We start from the raw sequence: 23,762 nt of genomic DNA on the forward strand, positions 1-23,762 counted from the left end.
ATAAAAAATAATTACGTGTAGATCATTTAAGATTTCGTTTATTTATTTAAAACCTAACAGTGAATTTATAATGGACTTAAGTTAAAAGCGTTTCGTAATAGTTATTCCGGATTATTAAATTATGAAACAAAGTTTTGCGTCTTCAGATATTTTTGCAGCTGTATATGACTCCGAGCAAGTATTCCGAGCTATGCGCGAGCGGCGACCGTTCAATGATCTTGCACACCGTTATTGTGACTTCAGCGTCGGTCCAATTGGCCAGGACTAAAGGTTAACCAGACAAGGGGCCTTCGGAATTTGCTACACAATATGGTTGCACCTTGGATGTTGCATCATTTGATATAAAAGTGAGAGGACTTTTCCTTTATTTGCAATGTTATTAACTTAACGGTGCGGTGATGGCCGGAACGGAAAAGAATAGAACAAACTTTTGCTGGTGGTAGGATGTATTTTATATCCGCCCGGATAGCGACCACCGTACACAAGGTGTTAAAACCCGCTGTAGTGGCCCAAGATGTGTGTCGCGTTTCGGGATCAGCCTGTGTATGTCCGGTTCTAACACGACGGCATAATTCTGTCGATTGCGGAGGGGTAATCATCTCTCGTCAGTCGACATTCTATTGGACCCCACTCCACTTACCATCAGGTGCAGTGGAATCATTTTTAAGTGCACGTATTAAAAAAAGACTGAAGAGACAAATGTCATAGGTTCAAAACTCGCCTAAAGCACGCGCCTCTAAGTTTAGAATGATTAATTGTTTATTGCACATTTTCATAAAAGATCGTGAAGTAGCTAGTATATCTTAGAATCCTGTGAAGTTTTTCTGGGGATACCAAAAAACATGAATCACTCCTTAACACCAATTATCCTTATTTATCTCGGGTTAAAAACAAACTGATATTTGGAACAGACTGAATCACGATCAGGGGAACTCCGATAGGAACGTAAGACAAAGATTTTCATGAGATATTTTTAATTACATTACTGATGTATGAAGTAGATTGTCTTTATCGTTGTAATTTTACGATAGTTTATATATTGTATTCACATATTGTGTTTTTAACTCAATGTCAGCCCGGAGTCAGGAATTTCTGCCTCATTTGGCCCCTTTCACATCATGAATCGTAACACACATGCAAAAAGTAGCCCTGGTTTCTCCTCTGCCTACTCCTTCGGGTATAAAGGAGTAATTGGTGTATATTAACGCCAACAACTGGGCAGTCTTACTCCGTCGTATTTTTACTTATCTTTTGTGTATTGTTAATCAATTATCATTCGCTTTAACGGAGAAGGAAAAGGTCATGAAGAAACCTGGATATTTAAGAATTGTACATAAGTAATTTGAAGGTATGTGAAGTCTGCCAACCCGCACTAGTGTAGCGTATTAGAGTAAGGCCTAATCCCTCTCAGTAATAGAGGAGGCCCGTGCCGAGGTATAAGGTAGTATATTTTACAAATCTGGATTATTATTTTCTATTGAACAGCAGAATCTACAGCAAGTTAATAAGGGGTTTCGGCCAAAACATTATTGACTAAGTTAGACTCACTTCCAACCTAAAATTAATGTTAACATAAAACTTTTAGCGAACTACAAGTAAATATTTAAATAAATAAATCAAATTCCATCCATATTCCTGAGTATACAAACTAAACAATCTCTAAATACACAGTCCAAAATACCCAATTCACACTTAAATCAACTTTATTACTCAATAAAAATATTCGTGACGGCACCATTCCCGGAGCACCGAGTCCAAGTCTACGAATACTCTCATTATTATGTCTGTCCTGACGTAAGCACATTGTAACGAGCCCACGAATAGATACCAAATGCTGAGTCTTCCCGCCCCTCCCACGGGAGACGGGGTTGTCAGATTTACATGATTCTAGTATTTTCAATAATTATAGTGATTAAAGTCTTTTAAAATACATTTACCAATCCTGAAACTAAGATACGTCATGTTTTCTAATATCACGAGAGATTTGCTATATCGCATCACAATCTCGAAACAAATGTTAAGTGTGTTTTGCTGCGGATATAATCGACCTTTCTTTCTTCAGGTATCTCACCGCTGCGCCACGAAGGCTATCAAATTTGACGCAACTTACTTCCACGTCTCACTCCTAGACAAAATATTTATCACTGGCCGCAAAAATAATTAAAATTAATCGTAATTATAAAAAGAATCCAATCCACCTCATTGCATCTAAAATACTGCTCATCATTAAAAAAAAACATAAAACACCGAATTCCAAATTCAAAACTGGCAACATTATCTGGAGAGAAGGGAGGCGGGGCGGATGCTGCAACGCGCCAAGGTTGCGCAACCCGACCTTGGCCTTACAGAGAGCGCAGAATCCCCCGTCAGCCCCCTCCGGGCCCCTCGCGCTGCCCTCGTCACACCCCCCGGCTTAACTTGCGAGGTTTTGTTACGTTATGAATGGGGATATATTTCTGTTGAGGGATATTAATAGTTGTGTCATGTTTCATATAAATGGCGCTGTATTAGTCATATTTATAGAATTGTGTGACGGGATTTTAAAGTTATTGAATTATTTACATTTTTCAAGTAAAATAATAAACGACAGAGACCTATTCACTTCGTTTGTTATTTATATACGTTAAATTATAATATGCGGTACGCAAAAAGTTGTAAGATTATATAGAGTGGACATTGAGAAGGTAGTAGTAGTATAGTATAGTATATATACTATATATAGTAGTCATACAAAAATTTTGCACTTATGTGATGGTTACTTAATCTACCGTGAAATAGCAAAACAACAATGTAAAATACTTCATATTTTTTCCATATCATTTTCTCTAAATATATTACTTTTGTATTGTTCTCTAAGGACGGTATACACGGATAACAAATCATAAAAAAATAACATTCGAAAAACAAAACAAAATTTAAAAAAAAAACAAAAAAATTTAAACGCGTGCCTGCCAGTTTTACGAAAACGTGCCAGTAGATTAACAAGTAGGTAGTAATCAGATGACTTGCATTTTGACCATCATTAACTCGCCCAAATCTTTGTTTATTAACCATGTTCTGTGCCACTCATTTCACCATACATCACGTAACTCGGTGCGTGGTTTTGTGTAACGTTTCGCTAATTAGCGCATTATCGCAAGCTGCAATGGGGTTAATGTTCGGACGCAGTCGACGCTGCGAGCGATTAGCGATTGAAAAAAAATACTTATTTACAGGCGCTGCTCTACCTATGTTTATTTCTAGATAAAAAGTTCAAAACCAGTTTATACTATATTTATTATTATTGCATATTTATGTTTATAAAGTGAACAGCATTTTAAAATCGGCAAACTACAGACGAATATTTTATGAACTTAAATATATGTGTTAATGTATTTCGACCTTTTTCAAATGAAGAGCCAATTGTAAGTAAATTTGCAGGTAACCAGTTACGCATATTTATAGTAATAGTATTAAAAGTATATCTAATCGCTGCTACCATCACCGCGTCCGTACATCCGTATAACACAAAACAAACGCACGAGGAAGCGGCGACGGTAAGGTCGGCGCACTGTTTTCTAACACCGCTTAATTAACGCAAATACACGAATTCACTTTGTATAAAATAAATGTAACTTAAGAAATTTGAGAGTATATAAAGTCTGCCATCCCGAACTAGGCTGTAGTAGATTGGGACGTCAAGAGCGTTCAGAAATCTCCCTATAGAAAGCGCAACAACAAGTTTTCAATTCACGCTGCTATTCTGCTAGGACTTCAACACCAACCATATACATTATTTGCTTAACACCGTGAGTATAAGATCTACATTACAAACGTAGGCTGGTCATAAAGATTTATGAAACCGCTAATCGCTCGCACCGCCACCTACCACATCAACAAATCCCGTGTCAACGCCTGCGCAGGAAGCGGGCCGCCAGGTCATCACTCTCCATTCCATCGTTAGCACCTCTGACTCACAAACAATACAATAATCGTGCCAAATTGATCAAGGATTAATATTGCATTAAACTTCCTTTTAATTATGAAGATATAATATTATAATATTGTATACTTTACTGGTGGTATCTCTCATATGTGAGAGTCCGCCTGGGTAGGTACCACCACTCTATTTCTGCCGCCAAGCAGCAGTGTTTAGTCACTGTTGTGTTCCGGTTTGAAGAACATTGTAGCCAGTGTAACTACTGGACATAATAAGAATTAACATCTCATGTCTCAGGATGACAAGAACATTGTAGCCAGTATAAGTAGTGACCTACTGGACATAATAAGACTTAACATCTCATGTCTCAGCATGGCGAGCGCAGTGGAATACCAAACAATACTTTGTGATTCAAGGTGTTGGATGGTGTATCGCTCGTCTCGTAATTCAAAGCAATAAAAAAAAATAACTACGCCAAGCGATGGAGCAAGTATACAAAATAATAGGCCACCAAAAACATCTCATAGCATACTATGACCAAACTTTTAACAATAAGATCATTATATATATCTTCAGAAAAAAACGCTGCTTTTTAAAAATCATCACTCCACAGACAAAGTTTACGTATGTATTTATGCAAATATGGTAAACAGACGACCTTGCCAACTAACTCTGGCCGAATTCCAACGCTTTCAAAACGAAGTTTACCATAAAGTTACCGGTACACTGACCATTCACTATTATTGTAGAAAACAAGTTTAAAAATACATTTTACTGGGTCTTCGTACGACTGGCCAACCGCTCAGGCCCTCCTCTGAGCCGATCGGCCTTTCGCATTCGTTCCATACATTTACGGGGCACAATAGGGGACGACTATTTTTAAATACATTTATCAAATGTATTTCATCTAAAATCTATCGAAAAAAAAAACAAAATCCACGTAATAATAAAAAAGTTATAAAGCTTTGAAATTTGGTGGAAAGGGATGCTGTCAAATTAGAGTAATATTGAAATGTGACGTCACCCAGTGCCATCGGCCATAACGCTGCTTGAGTCAGAAAAGGACAGCGCGATAACCCCACCACGCCCCCACATTTGTTCACAACAATATTTCAAATATGAATAACTGCTTAGTTTTCAACCAAGTTTGATGCTGATTTCACAGAAGAATTTCTTTTTTTACTTATTATTTTCTATTACATATAAAATAATAAACTAAATCAAACATAGAAAACTATCCTATTACTTTGTCAATATGCAACGATTTACGAATAATCACTTTAAATAATTATCTATCACAGTTTTAGAGACTTTAGTAGCCGAAAAGACTACGCGGGCGAAGCTGGGAGCAACACCTAGTTAGATATAAAAAGCAAAAACTCTTAAGGACACAAAGTAATTGTATACAAAGTTATTAAATGTTAATCGAACTATAATTAGGACCTTGATATCGTTTGAAGCGAGAAGCGACCGGTTCATGATTACTCCATGCCGTTGTTTTGATTAGGAATCTCGTAATTTATTTATTTATTTAATTTCTTATCGGAAGACTTACAGACTAATACTTTATCCCTTTATTTTAATATTATCCGTGGTGCTTTATTGCTTATCTAGTTGTAAACGTCCCTATGATAGAGGTTAAAACGCCTCCTTATTTCATTATTGTGTCTCCCGCTTTGCTATGGAGGGAAGTGGACAATTAATATTTCCAACTCCTCCCTACCTTTCAGTTTGATTAATTTCGTTGCGGGATAATGACAAATTAGTTTTCCCTGAGACTCACCGAGCTGCTGTTCGGTGTCGTAAAATGCATGCCAATGCCCCACCTACCGAGTCCAATTGCGGTATCAAATCCTCCAGGGACCCACCCGAAAACACATAAAAACAACACAAAATTCCATCAAAATCAGTCCCAGTTTAAGAGGAGTTTTGTGATACGTTCAGAAGAATTATATATTTTTACATTTACTTAAGTATCCAAAAATAAAGAAACAGCTGTCTGCTAAATTCACATTCATCAAACGCGCGTAGTTAATATAGTAGTTAAGTTTTCTGAAATTTAATACGACGAAATTTTAAAGGCCGAAATATCCATGCATATTAATTATTTTTACGTTTTTCTTTCAACTGCGAGAACTAATCACTAACTAGACGTGAATTTAAATTCTTTACTTGTCAATACTTGTTTAGTTACCCAGATTAAAGGTGAAACAAAATGTATGAAAAATTGACCTTAAGCTATAACCTTAAGTCGTTCTCTTCTCTGAGACCTGTCACATAGACAACAATAAATAAAGTTGGTCTATGGTCATGCCTCAATAGACGGCAACACTGTCGTTGCCAGTCATCCTGTTCCATTCCTGTCATGTACAATGTCGCGCCCACAATAAAGTCGATGCTGATATATTAGGGTTTCATTAAGTCTCCAACCAGTAAAACAAGACCAAAGAAAATATAGATACATTTTTATATATATAGAAAATTAAGTTTAAGAACGGACGCTAAGAAATAATATAGATAAATATTTTAATGTGCATTACCTTTTAAAACAACCCACATTACGTGATAGTAATGTAAGTCACCTTGCAAAGAAAAAGGATGTGAAGGATTATTGGACAGTTTCGTAGTGATTGTTGTTTGTACATTGTCCTCGGAGGTGACCGCGCCGCTCTCCTGCGCCGCATCCGAACATGTTTACTGCGGTTGGCAACAATATATACTATATATAGACCAGGCTTGTCTGCTATGATTTCAAGACTATATCATACTGATTTTGATTGAATGTAAGACCAGCCGTGGCTCGTGCTAAATGGGACCCTTATGACACTCACAGCATTACGTTCAAGACGATAAATTAGTTCTATTGAATTTCTTATACGTATATCATTGTTATTTTCTTTTTGTACTGGTGTTTGTGTGTTTACTTTTATTATTAGTTCTTTATTTGCTTCAAATTTGCCTCATGGTATTGTGCGAATCAATGTTTTTGTATTTAATTGTTACATTACGGAGTAAGCTTGAACAGAAAGAAAGGGCATAAGCTACTTTTGAAATGTCACAAATTATCACACGGATGATGGCGCAAGCACGAGCTGTTAACAAAATTAGTAATCTAAAATTAGGTTTTTTTACAAAAATCTTAAGCTATGAATGCAAGAGCATGAGATATTTGAACGTTCATTACCTTATTAAAATTATAGTTGCGAAAATTTGTAAGCATATCCTGCATTAACACATTGGTTACTTTTATCTCGGTAATTTTCACCTATAAGTAATAATTGAATATTTTCATTGCAGTATTATAGGGACTTTTGAAGCGGGAAAGGCTTTCCACGCAGGCGCAGGCGCTACACCTAATAACGCATAAACCGCTGATTGCATTACGAAAAAACTTGGTACGCATAAACTAACCCGTAGATAAGCAATTATACTGATCAATCATCTACCAGAAAAATGAAAATGTAAAATACCATCTGACGGAGATACGCAAGAGCGGCGAGCTGAAATTAGTGGATAATAACTGTCCAAATCATGTGTATATTATTTTTAAATTATCGCTTGCTTTAACGGTGAAGGAAAACATCGTGAGGAAACCTGTATGCCTGAGAAATTCTCTATATGAATATTGAGGGTGTGTGAAGTCTACCAATCCGCACTAGGCCAGAGTGATGGTATAGCCTAATTCTTCTCAGTACTAGAGTTGGCCCGTGCCCAGCAGTGGGACAGTATATAATACAAAGCCGATATTATCATTTTTATTATATAAGTGTGCAAATTTATTATATAACTGGCCAAATATCTATATTCTACAATATACTTTCGACACGCATCTATTTCTCGCCGCACAAACATTTCCTTATTGCCGTGGAGGTCACGTCTGATAACTGGCCACGCGGGGTGACATGTGCTAATTGCGATAATAGTCGTTCACACGTAAAGTTACGATAGTATACTAAACGAGTTACCGATCGCGGCTCCGCTAACGTAAAGACTTTCTTACTACAAAAACCGCTAAAACAGTACAGAGCTAACGCCATCTATATAAAAAAAGCAGATTTAAAAATTTTATAACCTATTTAAGTCAATTACCGGGATTAAATATAGCCTTTGTGTTAATCCAGGACGTGGTCTACCCGGTAACCAAATTCCATCATAATCGGTGCAGTTTCTGCGTTTACTTGTAACAAACATATAAACATTTTCACAGACTTACGCATTTATAATAATAGTAAGATACGATACTAACATTGATATATAGGAGTTAATTACAAAGAAATACTTCTTAGGATAGCATAATTCTCATTGGTGTCATATACTGTGACGAGACAGACATAAACAATAAAAACAAATTTCTAGTCCTGGATCATTAAAAATTTTTAAATTTCTGAAGATTTAAAGACACCCTTTCTAATACTACCTATTCCTTTTCTTTATACCGAGCAGTACATTTATAATTCTCCTGTAGCTGATAATAATTTAACATCTTTATCAGTTCGATAATCTTAGCTATAAACATACTTAATATGTTTATCATAAATAAAATGTTGACTCTTCAGAATGTCCTTTCAAACCAAAAGCAACCGCCTCAATCACATCACTCCCACACCACCGAATAAAAATAAAACTCAATTACACGGCAATTTACATGGCACTGCATAAACATGGCAGCACGTGGGTGGCAACGTGTGACGCGTCAGACGTCGCGCCATGTGCATCGAGCACTGTTTACATTAACTTGTCCACAGTGTGCTCAGCTGTGCAGGATAACTACAATTTCCTTGGTGGAAATCTGAAGGAACAGGACATATATAATCAACTGCATAGCAACCGCAGAGGACTTATTAGAAATACCGCCGTGAGGGTTAGGGCGCATCTTACAGCGACCAAAGATTAAGAAAACCAAACGGTTTAGGGGAAGTCATACTTGATTAATCACTCACTGAATCCAACAAGACTTAGCTGGTATAATATAGGTTCAATGAACAAAGTAACGACAATTATTACGATGCCTCCTATGGAAATTATATCTAAAAAATAGTTATTTAGCGTTTCGTTATCTACGTACTGTTTAGTTTCAAACCTTTAAAAAAATGATAATGAATAAAGATTTTTTAATAAGTTTGGTAGTAAACAGAATTTCGATAACGAAACGCTAAAAAGTGGAAATCGCAATATTTTAGATGCGATCGTTCACTTAGGAGCTATCGATTGGTCGACATTATATTTAATTTATATTGCACAAACTATATTACTGTGAAAATACAGAATTTACATAGACACGCAACGGACGCCGTATTAGAACAATTTCTGAGAAACTAGAACACACGACAGCACCAATTGACTCTCGTTTACAGTCGCTTGTAACAAATCAGTCGGCAGGGCAAGTCCGTAAACACATTAAGGTGTTAAACGACAAACAGACGCGGCAACGGACAAAAAACATTTACCGTTTATCGCGTTGCTCAAGTTTACGTTATGTTACGCTAACCTGACCTAGCCTAATTTTAACTGACGTAATCTTGACGCTGTCGGAACCGTGGTTATTTCATCTGAGGCTTTTACAACCCATTTATAAAACTAACTTTGGCTTAGCTTTGCTTGCGTGGTATTCGGTTTGTGACAATATTTAAAAGTACCCTAGGTTCTTTTTTATGATTCAAGCTTACTGCGTACCAAATTCCATCAAAATTTGTTTATTCTTTGTGAATTATCTCTTGCTTTCACGTTGAAGGTAAACATCGTGAGGAAACCTGCATACCTGATAATTTCTCTATAGTAATTTTGAGAGTATGTGAATACCAATCTGCAGTAGGCCAGTGTGGTAAACTATAGCCTAATCCTTCTCAATAGTAGAGGAGGCCCGTGCCCAGCAGTGGGACAGTATATATTACAGGGCTGATATTATATATTAATATATAGTTTAGTGGTATGGTATGGAAGCCATAAATAGAATTATTATCACATTTGTCTTTACAATGGTTATTTAGTTCATTTATCATCCTACACATTAAAATAAATAACTTTACCCACAAAATATTAAACCACTTTCAGACTACATTTTATAGATTAGCCAATATCTGTTGAAACTCGGAACATTTGCATTAACCTTTTTGCAAACATCATCGAACGCTATGTACATCACAATTCGCAATATAATGGCGGATCATAAACAATATCAGATATATGAAGAAACAGTTGCCCAACTTTAAAGAAATAACGACTTTGCTGATGTAATAAATGTTTTATTTTGGAACCATAATTGCCTGACCAGTTAAGCAATTTTACTTTATCTCTGTAAAGTATTTGGGCCAGAAGGTTTTACAGAAGTACAATGGAACCAAAAATTACAACGAACAATATAAAGTAACTGGAATTTTCGTGGCCATTGCCTTGTAAGTTCTCAGACCTGCTTCAAAGAAATTTCTAGATATCTTGTCAGACTTCGGTGAAGCAGTTGTGGAGTTGAAATAGGCGTAAAGAAACTTTTATACCCACATGATATTGCTGGTGACATTTGCTGATTTGCTCTTTGAACTATATTAGGAAATACTTTAACAGTCTTAGTTTCGTGCCCAGACTTGACCAACCATTGCATCACAAAGAAATAAAATTCGATAAAAATGTTGCATTACCATACTAAAACTTTCATCTTTTCTGAGTTCAAGTAATAATATGGCCCCATAGATCTAATGGTAGAAAATAAAATCTCACCACGACTTCCATGTGGAAACATTACATACGTTGCGTGTACGCATGGCATATGCCGTTACGACCGGTTACATAAACTCTTCATATGCAGATTTATAAAGTAATCTTCGCGGTACATTAAGTTTATGGTGCATATTTGTGTTTAACGCTTCATTGGTCTTAAGTCTACCCACATCTTCTAGATGGAAAGCTTTGGAATAAAACTCTTAATTAATAGATGCCATTGGTTTAATAAATTGCTTTGAATAGCAGTTATTTTACTTAGAACATGAATGTTTCTAAATCTTTGTTTAGATGTTTGCTACAACTGGTGAACAAAGGGTGAAATTTGGATAAAGATCATGTCTTGGTTAACTTATAATATTTAATATACTGCCTCCTCTTGAGCTACGATCTCCTCTACTATAGAGAGGGTTTAGGCCTCAGTCCACCACGCTGGTGCGGGTTGGCAGACTTCACATACCTTCGAAATTCTTAAGGAGAATTCTCAGGTATGTATTTCCTCACGATGTTTTCCTATACTGTTGAACCTAACGAAAATAGGGGTGTGCTTTGGGTTTTGAACATGCGGACTTTCGTCTCCGTAGTCCAGAGGCTGAGACCAAGCTAATGTGGTGACTCCATCATTCCAGAAATGTTGAAGGTTTTATTTCAAATCCAAATAAACCAAAAAACAGCCACTCGTCGCATTTGTAGTCCATAAACATTAGCATCAAAGAACAAACCTAGGACCTCCAAATATGCAGCAACTGGACACAAGAAGCGAAAACTTACCAACTATATTTTAGTATCTTAATCATTGTTAACCTATCTACATATTATATGTTTAAAACAAAGTATATAAATACATCGCAAGTTGCAACCGCAGGCACCCGCCGCAGCACTGCGGTTTCACACTTAAGGTATTTTACTGGAACGGCGCTGGATTTTGAACTGGCCTGGACACGGTCCAGCGTTCACAGGGTAATAAAATTGAAATAGAATAGTTGAGTAGTGAATAGTAGTTCCGAGTCACATTCAAGGATCAGCCAGAGTACCTACATCTAATAATACTGGCGTGCAATTTCTTTCTTTCATTGAAGACAGCACAGAAGACTAATTCATATCGAATTTCTATACTTAATACTTTAATTTAGTTAAAGACGGTCTGGGTGGCGTAGGTATATAACAGTTCAACTCCAGTGCTGAGGTCTCGGGCTCGATCACCGGGTCAGGCAAAATGATATTGGGTTTTTCCATTCAGTAACAGTCTGGAGTCTCGAATTTGTGCTCAATAGTGATAGGTTCGCCCCTATCACATCACGCATCAGTATGTGCAACAGTGGATCCATTGCCCACCCCTCCGGAGATTAAGCGTGAATGTATATAGTTCAATTTTGTATTTCCACACCACAATAGAAGATAAGCCAATCCAAAATTCTGGACAACCACTATTCCTAGTCCGTAACTCTCACGATCAGCCACTCCTCATTCAATAATAAAAACACTTCCTCCCAAAACCAGGATTTCCTACAAAACCAGATGTTCCCGACAACCAGCAACAATATTCCACTCACATGGCCACACAATCGACCCAGCAGGATGACAGCGCAAGGACAATCCGTACAATTGGTGGCATCCTGTCGGCTCCCCTGCGTTTCCTGCTGCACCCTCGTCTTTATCTCGGTCGAATAGAGTTTATAATCCAACGGCTGTATCTAAATCTCTGCGCGGATGCAACACAATGATTTGTCGTGACGTTTATTATGATGTTTGTTTTGAAAAAAGCGGTAATGGATGCAAGTACATACATTTTTGTAGGCAATGGAGTGAGTTGCTTGATTGAGATACCATTGATATTTTAAATAATGAAGGAATTGTTAATTCCAATTAAACAATTGAACACAAAGCAAAAGTACTTCGTTCAAGCCGGTGATTATTTATTTATTAGGTCTTCCAGTAGACTACAATTGCAATAATTTAAATATTATAACTTATAGCTTTACAGTCTTACTTATAAAGATTTTGCAAAGCTATGCTTAATTAAAACACAAATTTACTCGATCAGCTGTAAGTCAAAACCCGCCATCTTGCCTCTTAATAAGGTATAAACCAGGAAACCGGTGATGTTTTTGACACCTATTTAAGCAATTCCTAACCACCTCTTAACGCTAAAACAAGTTTATAAGTAAAACTTTTAGAGTAAGCCCAAGTCAGGAAAACTCAACATGTATTAGGATTGAATATAAAAGTGACTTCAAGCGAACTGCGCATCACAATACAACTTCACAATATAAACGTATTTTAATTAACCCTATAATCGAATAAAATCATCATTCTACCTAATCACTAGTTTCTCACTGTCCTAATTAAATATACAAGTCAAAAGGCAATTGATTCAATGACATTATACTTGTCCAAGAATATTATATGACGGGTTAACAATGCGTTATAATAAACACGAGCGAAACCGCAATATTGTTACGTGATATATCTGTGTGCTACAAAACTATTTTGTTTAGAAACAATACTGAAGTTTTGCAACGTCCGCACCTTACGTAGAATGCGTGCACCAACGAATTGCTATGTTAGTATTGTTCAGAGAATTGTAATCTACATTAATATAGCAGTAGTTTGTTTGAAAGCGCTGTGAAACTCAGAAACTAAAATGTATTTTTTCACTAATAAGAAGTTACATTACTTCAGAGAGCTATACGTTTTGTCCCGGGAAAACATAAGTAGGACTTTCATCCCGGAAAATCTTTTTAAACGGGGCCACGTGCATAAGCTATGTATGTCGAAAATAAAATATTGCACTTAATGTAAACGCATCTGGAAGTTCTTGCGCAATATATTGCAAACACTTAATATTATAATAATAATATCAGACCCGTATTATATACTGTTCCACTGCCAGCAGTGACCAGTCACGGGCTTCCTCTACTGCTGAAAGGGTTTAGGCCTCAGTCCACCACGCTGGCCTAGTAGACTTCACATTCGAAATTATAATGGAGAACTCAGGTATGTAGATTACCTCACGATATTTCCCTTCACCGTTAAAGCAAGCGATAATTCACAAAGAATACACACAAAACTTTAGAAAAGGCAGAGCTACGTGCCCTTGGGTTTTGAACCTGCGGACATACGTCTCGGCAGTCCGTTCCACTCCCAACTATCGCCGCTTGCAAACACTTACTAGTCTAAAACAGCTTCAGATACGGTGCAGTTTTTATCAGCATGACTGAACCGGCTTTATTCCTACCCGTCTTACAAAAAACCGGCGCGAACATATACTGTTACAACTCGCGGCGCCAGTGAGATATCTGTTGGCCTAATAAAGACGTTTAGCAAAAAGTCCCCACACCATTTTCCCAGTATCAGCACGGGGATTCCTAAGTTCTAATTAGGTGCGGTTTAAAGCAATTTGTCATTTTAACTTTTGAGTGAAAATACAATGGAAATTAAATTGTTTCACCTTCCAAATGAACTGCTGTAAACAACAATAAAATAACCAATTGTATTTTTTTTTCTTCTCTGTATCATGTATTGTAGATAATACCTTAAACTGATTTTGAAAAGAGCAACACCAAAGTTTCTCGCCCGTTCTTCTGTGGTGAGAACTGCTTTCCGAACTGTTGGTAGAGTTAACATTGACGGAATTCAGGACGGACTTCAGAGTCCTGGGATCAAATCCCGGATCGGGATAAGGTAATGGGTTTTTCAGCTCAGTATTAATCTGGAGTCTGGAATTTGTGTCCAATAAAATGCGATAGCCTCCCCCCTATTACGTCACGGGACGCAGCACAAAGGAGTATTGAGTGCCCTAATTGCACCTTTGGCTACTCTTTAGGGGTAGAAGTAATGTGATCCATTAGGTAGAAATTTGCACGACAGGAATGAGGTAAAACAGCAGTTGATAACAGGTTAGGGACTTCCTACAATGCGTTTAAAGTCTAAAACATCAGGGTAAATTGAACAAGATACAACAATCATAACGTATTTGCTAATATTATTTATTCATATTGCGTTGTTGTTTTTTCTTGCATTATTTGCTTATCGCGTGTTATTCGTCACGCTGAATGTATTATTGGAAACTAATTATTGTGTTTATTATTATTACACTACGCCATATTCGTACTAAGCTACAAAATACTAAAACATCAGATTATTTTTCTGATTTTAGCAGGATTTTTCGTGAAAATATTCGTTATTCATGAATGATTTTTGGCACAATGTTAGCAAAAGTAAAGACGAGTATGTGGTTTTATTTAGTAACGCAATGTCAAAACTCTGTATATTACATTCATAAGTTTACGCCCCTGTCCTTGTAGGGGTAGACAGAATAAATTCACAGTATAATCTACCGTCTAAACTATCGTTATCCTATACAATCTATAACCACATATTCACATAATCTCGCGTGGGTTTCGACTCTCTTAAACTTTATAAAAAGTGGTAACAAAAACAATAGATACATTTTAATTGTTAAACTTTACGCCATTAATATTATAGCTGAATTCATCTCTTTGAAAATGGCTTCCGAACTAGCGACAATCAATCATTGTTTGAATGGAACGTCTTAAACTTTACCGCGGCAGACATTGTGCTAAAGCGTTCTTGAAAAAATCAATAATCGGAATGGTATTTCCAAGAATAGACATTCATGCATACTCATTCTGCATAGTTGATTAGCATTACCGTGCAATTTGATTTTATAATGCCGGTTTGCAGGAAGAAAATAATTTCCTTTAAAAATATTAAGTGCATACGCTCTTTTCTCAAGAGGCACATCATAAAATCGGTTTAACTCACATTTTTATCCATACATTTTATAAAACAAAATCATTGTCCACCCGCGTCCGTCTGTTTGTCTGAATTCGAACTCAAAAACTACCGAACGGATTTCAATGAAATAGGTATGAACTATGAAGATATTGAGATCTTGGAAAGAACATAGGCTACTTTTTATTCCAGAAAAATATAAAGCGGAAATTTTATCCCGAAAAAGTCTTTCACGTGGGCGAAGCTACGAGTTAGTGTATTAAAATTCTAAGTCGTAAAAGATTATATAATTATTATGGATTATCCGATTATTTTCACGATCAAACCGTAACGGGGCAACATTGCATTATGCCTAAAAAAAGTTTGCATTGTATTTTTTTTCCTTAGTTCGATTTTGCGCTAATAACCCCATATTATTATTTTTTTTATTATTTGGCAAAGGAAGTCGAACCAGTCTAGTGCAACGGGAGATAACCGACTAATCCCAGATAGACAGCGCGTTTCAGCGCACTTGCGTCATCGAGTAACCACAGCCAAGGCCGATGGTTATTACTGATTTGATTTATCCACAGCCGTTTTTATAACTAACAAATGATTTGCCAATGCTCATGTATTTTCGAATACATTTTATTTAAAACGTTTTAGTGGATATTTGGCTGCATACGCTCTTATCATTGTGTATTTGTAGGGAAACACGTAAATAGTCTTCCATTTTTTAAACCTGTTTTATGGTAGCATATAATAGTTATGGTCTGAGCAATCATAGATTAATTTCTTAGCTCTTTATATGGATTTTTTTAACAGGTCCAAGACTGAACACTCTCATAGTAGTTGACGTGGAGAAGACGTTGCAAAACTATCATTTTTGAAACTCGAAAATAGTATATTGCGACCGCACATTGAAATTAGAACGGACAAAAAACTCAAAACATTCAGTACGTCTTAAATACTTTCTCTAATTGTTTATCACACTTATAAACGAAAACGAAATACTATTTTATCAAAACCTTCGCTACCAACAAAACCACAGCCTCCATTGAAAATAAAACAACAATAACTGCAATACGAATGGCTTCGAGAAATCGTTAACGACCGCTGTGGAAATAATGTAAATCATCAATTCATTGTTCCATAATGGGACAGTCGACTGGCAACGTGCTTATTAGAAGTACTTTTATTTCATGCAACATTTATAAAACATTAATAAGGGCAAATCATTTTAATCTATATTTAAGCGGGGACAAGCTAGTTGGGTGTGAAACGGACTGCCGAGACGAGTGTCCGCAGGTTCAAAACTAGGGGCATAAAGCTCTGACTTTTGTAAATAATGTGTGTATTCGTTGTAAATTATCGCTTGCTTTAACGGTGAAGGAAATCATGGTGAGGAAACCTGCATACCTGAGAAATTCTCTATAGGTATTTTGAAGGTGTGTGAAGTCTACCAATCCGCACTAGATTAGCATGTTAGAATAAGGCATAATCAGCAATAGAGGAAGGCCATGCGCAGAAGTGGGACAGTATACAATACAGAGCTGACATTATTTATTCAAACTCACGGGGTAATATCTGGCTTGTTACCGCCATTTTCCATGACCCAATCGCTTCTCCAATCCATCGATAAAATGCACCAATCAGGACAAATGTTTTTGACATGTTAACAAATAACTTATATTGTTTGGTTTATTCTCACGTTTGGATCCAAGATTAGACTGGATTATTGGCAAAGCTGTTAATTATTTAGATTGATCTGTGATTTATTTCGTGTCACTGTTTGATGAAATTAAAAATGGCTCCACATTAAAAAATGTGCATCAAACGTCATTAACACCCATAATACGTCACTGTGGTGGAAAAAAATATTTTGGTAGCTTAATTGCAATCAACAATGTGTTGGCCTGCTCTGTATTACTAAAAGCCCAAACGACAAATATCTGGTAAAATCAGATGCCGCACTTCACTTACCTAAGTCTCTACGTAAAAAAACAGTTGTTATGACATGTCATTGAACTCGTAAAGCTAAAATACTCACTAACCACACTAAAACACTACAATGCAGTCTATTTTTAGATTAAAAGCCTTCGGACGTCCAGCCACAATAATCCCCTTATAAATATACTCCTATTTGGCTAAAACGATTTCTGACAACGTCATGCCACGTCACCGCCATATTTTACATTTCGAACGCCGCCATTTTGTGACGTCATCAGTATCGGACTGACGTACAATGTCTACAACACCGTCTCATACACAGAGTAATGCTCGCGTTCCGTAAATTTTCATTTTTCTTAAATAAATATCAATATTAATTGTGCAGCGGCGATAGCCTAAATAGTTGGTTGAAGAACGGACTGCCGGGACGAATGTTCGCAAGTTCAAAACCCAAGGCCACACCCCTTTGACATTTTTAAAATTATGTGTGTATTCTTTGTGAAATACCGCTTGCTTTATCGGTGAAAGAAAACATTGTGAGGAAACCTGCATACTTGAAAAATTCTCTATAGGAATTTTGAGGGTGTATGAAAACTACCAATCCGCACTAGGCCAGCGTGGTCGACTAAGGCCTAATCCCTCTCAGTAGTAGAGAAGGCCCGTGCCGAGCAGTCGGACAGCATATAATATAGGACTGATATTATTAATTATTAATATTCGTGCATATTATTATATCAGCAGATATCGAAACACGCATCTACTTCATGAACTACTCGTTCCAGTCTGCATGACCGCCGACATTTCACATTTTAATCAACCTTCGATCGCCGCTAGCTTCTTATTGTAATATTTTCGTTTTTTGTATCCTCCTTCAGCTACTTAGGTTAATAACTATTGTATACCCTCATTTTACTTCTAAATCGTCCTCTAAAATTAATCAGTCATTCAACAATATACAAAGCGTGGCCACGTTAACGCTCAACAATCGATTCCCATCAATGGACCGGAGAACCGGTGGCCGTATCAGCGCCGGTTTTTATTTACATGCAACATATTGTGTTACTGAGAGGCGGTTTTTGCATCCCCACGTTTCGATTGAATGGTTCAAAAAAAAAACGAAACGTTATGGTTTTTTCTATCGTGAAACTGTTTCTTTCCGTCTAGATTACAGATGTGCGAGGGATATTCTAGAAAGAAAATATTCTAATCATAGACTGTCATGGGTTTGGCTGTCAAGGTTAAAAAGATATTCCTTGCTGTTTTAAGTGAGTATATCGCAAGCCGGTTTATTCATTAAATTGCGGTACCACTTCCGAAGTTATCGGACGGAAGCTCTTACATTTCTTCTAAAACTTTCAAAGGACGCAACAAAACGTAAAATACCTCAATGAAGGAACTTGTTTTAAAAAATTATCTCTATTTTACGTCAAATACAATGATGAACTTACTTCAAACATGGTTTTTCCTTGATATATTAGGTAAAATAAGTGTATCTAATACTACAGTGTATTTTAATTATATTATTTTGTGACGTTACTGTTGAATTACTTAAATGGATATATTGAGTGCTGTTTATTATATTGTTTAATTAAAATTTAGCTTATTTGTGGTGTAAACACCATTACTTGGGGTATTATGAATTCTAAATGTCCTAATGTTACGTTATAATAAAATAATAATAATATCAGTCCTGTATTATATACTTGCCCACTGCTGGGCTCGGGCCTCCTCTTCTACTGAGAGGGATTAGGCCTTAGTCCACCACGCTGGCCTAGTGCGGATTGGTAGACTTCACACATCCTCGAAATTCCTATAGAGAACTTCTCGGGTATGCAGGTTTCCTCACAATGTTTTCCTTCACCGTTAAAGCAAGCGATAATTCACAAAGAATACACACATCATTTTTTAGAAAAGTCAGAGGTGTGTGCCTTTTGGATTTGAACCTGCGGACATTCGCCTCGGCAGTCCGTTCCACAACCAACTAGACTATCGCTGCTATTGTTACGTTATAGAATATTATTCCATTATCGTTGATATCTTATCCTCCCCCTATGACCGTTTTGAGCCGAGGTTCGTAACCCGTTAGTTCCCCTCAGGTCGCTTAATCTTCAAGTGTTGCGAGCGCCCAAAGCGCTCACCCAGAAGTCCGATGTATTTATAAGCCCCTTGACAGACTAACAAACGTAGTCTAATTAAAAAAAATATATTAAATTCATAAACTATCTTGATGGATATCTACAGATCGATCTTAAAATAAACCAGTTAAACACATTTAGGTGTTACATCTACAGTGAAAATATAGGTAATCCAAGGCGGTAGCGATAGAACTCTAATTTGATTGTTCCAATTCTGCGATTAATCCGAGGATATGGATTAAGATCGTTTACAATTTCGGTGGTAAATAAACGACAGTAAATTCATTTTGCATTAAAGATTTACCTAGAAGCCATCGCTTGGACCGATAAGTCTGTCAATTGTACGTCATAGATTACTTATTATTTATTTTTCACCAATATTTGCAAAGTATACAAAATTGTGTTAAGTATTGAAATACACAAACAAATTTGAATCTGATTCTATTGTCTAAGAAAGCAGCAGTCGCAAATCACTAAGTAAATGACCCTACGTACAAAGAACAACACGCCATTGTTACAATACAAAACGACATCACAAAACGAAATGAAAGTGCTTTCCTTTCTTCGTACAATATTTGCATAGAGCAAACTGTTTTAAAAATAACACCTATAGTATCGAACAGTCATCTCACGGTTTGCTTCTGAGAAATATATTTTTGTATTGAATAAGTTTTATACAGGAGTTTATGTATAATTATTGATTCGGGGAAAAATAAATGACTTAACGCAAAAATGCGGCGCTAGACTCTACGTTATTCAATTTGCTGAAAAACATATTTAGTCATGCTTGGGCAACACTAATACAATTGTCAAATTATCGCACTAAGGCTCCTAAATAAATGTTATTCGTTGTATAAAATATTAAAAATAAAATGTAAATTTGTTTAATTGTCTCAGTTTTTAATATGCCGTGAGGTTATTATTTATTTCATGGATAAGTTTTACTAAAGATTAAAAAAATTAGCAATAAATGAAACGGAGCGTAAGTATGATGTAGATGTATCTACGACTTGTCGCTATAATTTGACAAATTCCATTAGGTATGACATTTTATGCAGTGGCAAAGGGCCATTATAACCTGATTCTTACCGGCTTCTCTTTATGTAGAATCTATTTATCATTAGAACGATTTGCAGCATTTATTCACACATATGCTTCAGGCTCCCATTCGGAAAATTTTACCTTCGTCACTGATTTTATGTCAAATATGTCACTACAAAAGTTACGCTGTCAACTACGATCACACATAAATGATAATCAAATTAGTGCTATTCACGTCCCTCTAACTAGCAGATAATATTTACATGAACATTGTGAAATAAGTCCTAAACATGTTACATACTTTGTGAGAAATTGGAGAAGCATTTATTCCAAACAGTATTTCTGCACTGGAGTCTACAATTAATATCTCTTTGGCAAATTTTACTAGCATAAATACAAAATATTGTCAACATGCTTGGATCAAGTGAGAAGTAAACGCAGAAACCACTAAATGTATTTAGAAGAAATTGAACACACAGATAGACGATGTGGTGCCGTCGACCATCAATATAGAGCCTACTATTTATCCCAGCAAAGTACATATTGTACTTTTAATCGAGAAAAGTCTACTGCGGGCGGTACCGATATTAAACGCAATATTTCTTCAAACCTAACCTCTATAATCATTATCAACTTAAGACATAATAATCATGTGCTAACTCATGACAACAACAATGTCTTAAATTTTTAGACAGAGTCCACTCCATCAGCTTTGAATAGGAAGCTGAAGTCAATGACGTTGGATTTAGAAGCAATCTAATTCATATTGCGTAATGTTGCATTAGATTAGAGCTGTAGACTGTAGACTGAAGCTTGGAACTAAGACGATCATGACAAATTGCATCTTAATGAGAATAGTAGGTCTCTCATATGTGAGAGTCCGCCTGAGTACTGTATCATTGCAATGTCTATTTCTACCGCCAAGTAGTAGTGTATAGTCACTGTTGTGTTCCGGTTTGAAGAACATTATAGCGATGTAACTACAGGACATAATAAAATTTAACATCGCATATATCAGGAATCAGGATGGCGAGCGTAGAGGCATACCAAACAATACTTTGTAATTCAAGGTGTTGGATGGTGTTTCTACTGTTTATATGCGGTCGTATCGCTTATCATTAGGCGAACGGCAAACTCGTCTCGTCATGCAAAGCAATAAAAAAAGGCTTGATGAAGACATGCCTTTTCATGTTACATTGTAAAAGACTATTAATTTAGTAACCGTTCAAGTTAGTAATGTCGAGTTTCTAAATACTTAGTTGAATTTTAATAGTCAAATGTTGAATTTCCAAATTGTTTCGAGCGAATCGACAATTATTCATCAGATGTTACATTTATTTGAATATGCATTAGGTTTTGACAGAATGAAAATGAGAACTCGACATTGAGTATAAGTGTTAACTCTTGATGGTTCATTGTGTACCCAAATGTCATTGATATAACATATATCACAGGAAATTACAGGAAGGTATCAGTGGCGAAAGGTGAATATTTTCGAAAGGAAACCCGACACAACTTATAGGTACTGACATGCATGAATGCGATCTATAAATCCTTCTAATAATTAGATTCTACATAACAATGGCTGCTAAATAAACTTTAGTATCTGAAAAAATTGCGATTTACTCTTTAGCGTTTCGTTATCTATGTATTGTAATATGCACCTTTTTAGCTTTCTCTATTTACTCAGCTCCAAACCCACTAAAATAAGTTAATAAATGAAGATTTTTAATGGGTTTAGTTATAGATAGTACGTAGATAACCAAAAGTTAAAATGTGAAAATCACATTTTTTTAGATACGATGATTTACTTAGAAGCCAGTACAGGGAGGCCAGCAGGAATTGAGTTATTTGGACTCCTCTCTACTTGTAGATATCTATTGTGTTATGTCCCAAAATATATCCAATCAGCAACTTATAGGCCTCGTATAAGCTTTGCTGGACTATATCAACACGATATCTATAATCCTTTTAACTTCTTCTGTCATACATACAAATTAGCAGAGGCATCTCGAAGGACCTTAGTAATATACCTCTGTTTTATAACTTACTAACCTTATTACTGCATCCGTAAAGCCATCTTTAATTAATTTCTGTCTACATTAGTGAAGTCTACCAATCCGTACTAGGCCAGCATGGTGGACTAAAGTCTAACCCGTCTCAGTAGTAGAGAAGGCCCGTGCCCGGCAGTAAAACAGTATACAGGCCAGCGTGGTGGACTAAAATCTAATCACTCTCAATAGGAGGCCCGTGCCCAGCAGTGGGACAGTATATAATACAGTGCTAATATTATTTTTATTATTAGAGACAAAGCAAACTATCTAGGAAAAGCGCGAATAAAAACTATCGTTCTCATTTCACGAGCAAAAACAGTTAACAAACAAAACAAATAGGTGTCTCTTTCTCTCGGCCAGTAATTATACTCAGCGTTCAGCAAGTACCTGTGTTCCATCGTCAAAACCCAGCAAAGCGTTAACAAAAATGAATGAAGCCTCCACAATAAAACTGTAAAAGGTCGAATGCTAAACCGACCTCAATACTTATTTCTGGTTTTCGTTTCCTTTCACGCTTGTCTATGCTTTTAAAAACTAATAAAAAAACTTCACTTCAACTGACATAAAGTGTAAACCGGGTTTCAAAATGTAAATTGTAAAGTTCAATTTGGCGATTAAATTATGTGAATGTACCTACCGGCGGGTATCTCTCCTCTTCGGCGCTAAGAAGGTCTCCGACAGAAGATGCTCTCGCTTGGTTCGCGAGATGCCTCCTATTCAAAACGTAAGATAACTCATCCAAGTAACCTAGCGTTAGATTCGCCATTTTTCACAACACAATCACTATCATTTACCGTCACAGACACAATGGTTTGGCAACAATGAAAAGGAAATGTTTCACGTAAACAATTTGTCGCGACGTCACGGCAAAAACGGGCGTGCGCTCAACGCCATGGTCTGCACAGAACTGAAATGCGCGAGCTCTCTGCGCCGCGACGGACACAAATTAACGTCGAAAGTATGTTTTAATTTTGGATTACAGATGTTTTTCAATGCATGTTTAGATTTATAAATACAATGCACACATTATGAAATAACGTAAACACAATAAAATTATTAAATTAATAACAAATGCGTCACCTAGTTGAATATTTCAGTCAAAATATACCTTAAAGAGACTGAATTGTTATTAATTCTAAATTTAAATTCAATAATTGGATTACAAATATAGAATCACTACATAGTGATTAATTACATTATTACTTCATCATCTAA

The 23,762-nt window shown here is 36.3% G+C and overlaps 2 protein-coding genes across 4 annotated transcripts in view; one reads left to right on the top strand and one right to left on the bottom strand.

The window, feature by feature from the left end:
- The window catches only part of LOC115455683, a 138,362-nt gene that overhangs the window by 85,033 nt on the left and 29,567 nt on the right, over nt 1–23,762 (bottom strand). The gene's annotated exons all lie outside the window — the stretch shown is intronic.
- The window catches only part of LOC115455686 (golgin subfamily A member 6-like protein 22), a 35,208-nt gene continuing 34,642 nt past the window's right edge, over nt 23,197–23,762 (top strand). The window contains exon 1 of one of the 2 annotated variants that reach the window (XM_030184350.2): nt 23,197–23,271. In XM_030184350.2, the coding sequence (XP_030040210.1) occupies nt 23,232–23,271 (40 nt within the window). In that variant the 5' untranslated portion in view covers nt 23,197–23,231. Of the gene's footprint in view, nt 23,272–23,435; nt 23,506–23,762 lie in introns of those variants that run through there. The other variant, XM_030184349.2, reaches the window with a different exon arrangement.

The sequence above is a fragment of the Manduca sexta genome, chromosome 9 (genome assembly GCF_014839805.1).
Source record: "Manduca sexta isolate Smith_Timp_Sample1 chromosome 9, JHU_Msex_v1.0, whole genome shotgun sequence".
NCBI classification, from domain to species: domain Eukaryota; kingdom Metazoa; phylum Arthropoda; class Insecta; order Lepidoptera; family Sphingidae; genus Manduca; species Manduca sexta.